The 4255-nt window shown below is 53.9% G+C and overlaps 1 protein-coding gene across 1 annotated transcript; it reads left to right on the forward strand.

Annotated features, from left to right (window-relative positions):
- Nucleotides 1-1839: 1839 nt before the first annotated feature.
- On the forward strand, nt 1840-4026 carry J4E86_009803 (uncharacterized protein; the record flags this gene model as incomplete). The annotated part of the gene is made up of 5 exons (XM_051450304.1): nt 1840-1861; nt 1909-1936; nt 2046-2703; nt 2754-3547; nt 3657-4026. 5 exons carry the CDS (start codon nt 1840-1842, stop codon nt 4024-4026), a joined length of 1872 nt encoding a protein of 623 aa, XP_051298692.1.
- Between the last annotated feature and the right edge of the window lie 229 nt (nt 4027-4255).

Here is a 4255-nt window from a genome sequence, read left to right on the forward strand (position 1 = left end):
GACAGGGACCCGGGGCTGAGCTCGACGGTGCTTGTACTGGTTAGCAGGCAGTGCCGCCATCTTCTCGAAGCAGGCTTTATTCTCCCGTCAACGGCCTCGTTGACTCAGTGCGAAGGAGCCGGTGGCGTTGGACGGCTGGCTAATTTGAGCCCGACGTCGCTAGCCGCGTTTGTGAGATGAAATATCAAATTGATATTCTTCCTAACAGGCACATTGATGAGGCTTGAAAGTCTAAAGGCTGCCACCGGGCAATTGCACTGCATTGCATCGGCGCACTCGCCACTTCAGGAGAGTGGAGTTCACGGAAAAGTCCATGGATATACCGGCCCTGCCCTATACTCAACGACGCCCATCACGCAGTCCCGAGTAAGGGCACTCGAGTATGTGTGTGCACTAACTTTGACAGCCGCTTCCAGCGCAGCTTCACGTCCAGGCGCCATTCGCTGACGATTGACCTAGCCCCATGGCTTCGTTGAACGCCCCACATGCCTCACCACCTTGGTGAAATCGGGGCCGATGCATATCATGTCCGGCTTTGTGCTCGCCTTCTGCTAGGCTTGGTCCGTCTGCTGCAAAGGCGATCCACGACCTCGCTCAAGCCGTAGTGTACTCGAGTCTATAATCGCTGTGGCAGCACGCCTAACAGTAGTTGACAGGCGGGATCAACGGCGGGGATGTGTCAAATATGGCCTTATACGGCATTTTGGAGCGATTGTTCCGGGCAGACCCTTCTGCTCTCCCCAGAATCCATCCAATGTGGATGCTGGCGAGTGGACCAGTTCGCACGGGGATCAAGAGCGATCAAACCTGGGATCGCAGAGCGCATCTTGCACCGAGCTAATCCATGGGTGCGCGGAAGGCGGAAGCGTTTAGGTGCACGGCCATAGCACAGCGGCCTGGGAGACAACTCAGCGGCTTGCGGCTTGCTTTTTCCCCTTCGCTGCACCCCGGCTTTAGATGCAGACGTTTGATGAACATTGAAACTATCCGTTCCTGGTATTGGACATTGCTTCTTTGGCCGAACTAAACACAAGCCTCCTGTCACGGCCAGGCTCTCACACGACCTATGCCTGCGCCTGCTGTGCTCTCCTCCTCGACGTTGTCCAGTTTCAGTCTCAGACTGGTACTGCACATGCTTCCATCGTCAGCGATTGTGTTGCATTAGATCGGCTTGTTCCTTTGCGGACAAAATTCTGGTCTATTTAAGACGGCTTGGTCCTAGTGCTTGCTGGGGCCAACACCCGCGCGCCCAAATCAGCGTGCATTGGACTAAATCACGGCTTCGATCCTGCAAGCGTGATTCTACAAGTATATCCCTTCAAAATCCCGTACCTGGCGCCCGAGCCATTGTCACACCCGTGGACACGGCGATCGACCTCGGACCCTTGCAACTGAATGACGTTGATCCTTTTACGGCAAGCTTACCGTCCACGGCTCACCAACATTTACCAATACAAACAACCTACACTCCATCGCTCTCCAGTCTTTCCCATCTCTCTCAGGCATGTCTGGATACTATCCTCCCCCAGGGCACAACATTCCGCCTCAATACTACAACCTCGATTCTAATGCGATACCCAATTCCAACATTCAACATGCCCCACCAACCATCATCTCACATGGCTCGTATGCACCCACCCTGCCAGACAACCCATTTCAGCCTGGCGTGACGGGACCTTTTGTACAATACGAGAACATTGGTCAACCAAGTTACGTTGATCAGTATGAGGATATGTCCGGCCCCATGGGCTCAGCGCATGGTGGGAATGGTCGCGCGCGAAGAAGGCCAGCACCTGGCGAGCAGGTCAAGCACCGCAGAACTCGGAGCGGTTGTTTCACATGCAGGCAACGAAGAGTCAAGGTATGCGCATCAACTTTCCGGTGTCAGGCTTGGCTGATTGGTAACAGTGCGACGAAAATCATCCCGTCTGCGAACGTGAGTACCTGCGCTTGCTTGACAAGTCTGAAGTTCGTAAAGTCTGACGAAGTTTGCTAGGTTGTCGCAAGGGGAGCCGCGAGTGCATCTATCCAGACTCACAGTCCAGTCAAAAGGCGACCCGGAATGGGTCCAAGTCGGGCAAGTCGGCGTTCGCGGATGATCATTCCTCACCCGAAACCCATGATGGGGAGAACAAGGAGCGTCTTCCCGCGATCATGGATGAAGACGAGGATGACGACTACATCGAGTATGACGACGACGACGACGATATGTCAAAGAGTCAAGATGCTCGAGATTCGTCACATACACCTGGGTCGCTCCTCGATCAAAGTACGTCGCCATCTACCGAAGCGTCGTCAACCGCCCCGCCTACGATACGACCGTCCCTGTCTCGGAAAGGCAGTGCGCAAACCACCAAACCGGGTCCTGTGACCAAGGGCACCTCCGCTATGGCCCGAGATCTTCAGTTTTATCTGAACTACTTCCGGGACCATATGAGTGTGCATCACTACTCGCTGAAACGCGACACGCACGGCTTCCTCAAAGGCGACTTCTTGAGTTGGGCGATGAAATTTGAGCCTTTGAAGTACGCTGTAGCCGGGTACGCGGCGTACTTCCACACACTTGAGCAGCCAGATGGCCGCATGAACAGCTTTCTTCAGTTCTACAACGAGTCTGTTTCGCGGCTGAGGATAGCCATCACCAAAAACAAGAAACAGGGGCTCGCAACGTTTCTGACTATACTACAGCTTGCGAGTATCGAGGTATGTAGCCTTGCTGTAGCCCACGATTCCTATGCTGACGTCTACTGCAGGAGATGCTTGGTGACTGGGTCAACCTCATGGGTCATCAGAAAGCTGCGTTCGAAATGCTCACCCGCCTGTTCACGCCGGAGACTATCACCAAGTCAGATTTTCTCTGCAAAGTACTACTGTGGTATGTCCGGTTTGATCTGTTTGTTGGCTTTCAGTCTGGCGGCGAAGCAGTGCTGGGTCGGGAGTGGTACGAGGCTGTACATGAATGCTACGTGCAGAAAGTACGCGACATGCCAGGAGACATTGGAATGAAATACGAAGAGCGTTTTGCGCATTCAAGACTGGTGGCGAAAGACTCGAACGATCTGTTTGCGAGAACAGCCAAAGGTCTTGTCAGTCCCCAAGATTTCATGGCCCAGTTACCGATTCTCAGGGAGAGAGTGGAGTCGCTAAAAAGGAACATGGGTACAGACTTGACGGATCCCAATCACAAGGTCCACCAGATTCTGGGAACGCCAAAGTCAGAGGACATTGTCAACCCTTACGAGCCGGATGTCCTATGGGGCGGACCGCTTTGGACATCGAACTTCCTGCAGCTGGACACGTGGGGTATCTTGTTCATGTTTACGATCTCGTCTTCTATGGCGTTGAAGCAGCCTCTTGATCCAGAAGTCACTAAAGAAGCATACAAAGCGATACAAGTCTTCGAGGCTATATGCGCATATCCGGAAGCTCCGCCGGGCGCGGTACTGGAGGCACAAGTCAGTTTCGCCATCGCGACTCTGTTCCTGCCGAAAGATCAGAAGACTGTGCAGTGGGTTCGACAGACATTTGCCAGGATTGAAGCATCAGGGTAAGTGGAATCTCTTGCTTGTACAAAGCTGGACGAGTGCAATATGCTTTCCTCCATGCAGACCAGGTACATGAGAAGTTTTCGACAAGTCGACTAACACGAGGGGCAGATACATTTATTCCGACATTCTTCGCAATCGTATGCTCGAAGGCATGGGGGTTGGCCCATCGGACTGGTGGCTTCCCAACGACGAAAGCTGCCCGCCTATCATCCGGTCCATCAAAGACTTTATCAAAGACCGCACACAGGCACCCAAGGACCAGGTCTCGGACGATCTACGAGAGATGCGAGGCATCTTCAGCTCCCTGACAATTTCCGATTCGCCGCCCTCGGACAACATGACGGTGACGAGCGCCGACGGCGTGGCTTCAACGTACAATTCTCCAGACTGGCAATCTCCGGGCTACGGAAGCGACCGCAAGTCGTCAAACGCAGAGGCTTGTCCACCGGGGTCACAGCAACAGTACGCTGTGCAGTAGAATGTTTTGGGCGCAAGAAGTATTCGAATCCCTCAGCACGGCTGCGATAAGACGTAAATTGTTGTGTCGGTCAGATGCAATGCCACGTCGGTAGTGCCTACGCCCACGTTGCCCTAGATGACGGCTGGATGCATTGCAATAGAGTGTGTCTGTCGGAAACGCTCTATCAGCCCTGTAGGACGAGCGTCGATCGCCGAGATGGCCTTCCGAGAGGCGGTTTCGTGCTAGG

Source organism: Alternaria arbusti (genome assembly GCF_024043155.1).
Source record: "Alternaria arbusti strain BMP 1465 chromosome Unknown scaffold_18, whole genome shotgun sequence".
NCBI classification, from domain to species: Eukaryota; Fungi; Ascomycota; class Dothideomycetes; order Pleosporales; family Pleosporaceae; genus Alternaria; species Alternaria arbusti.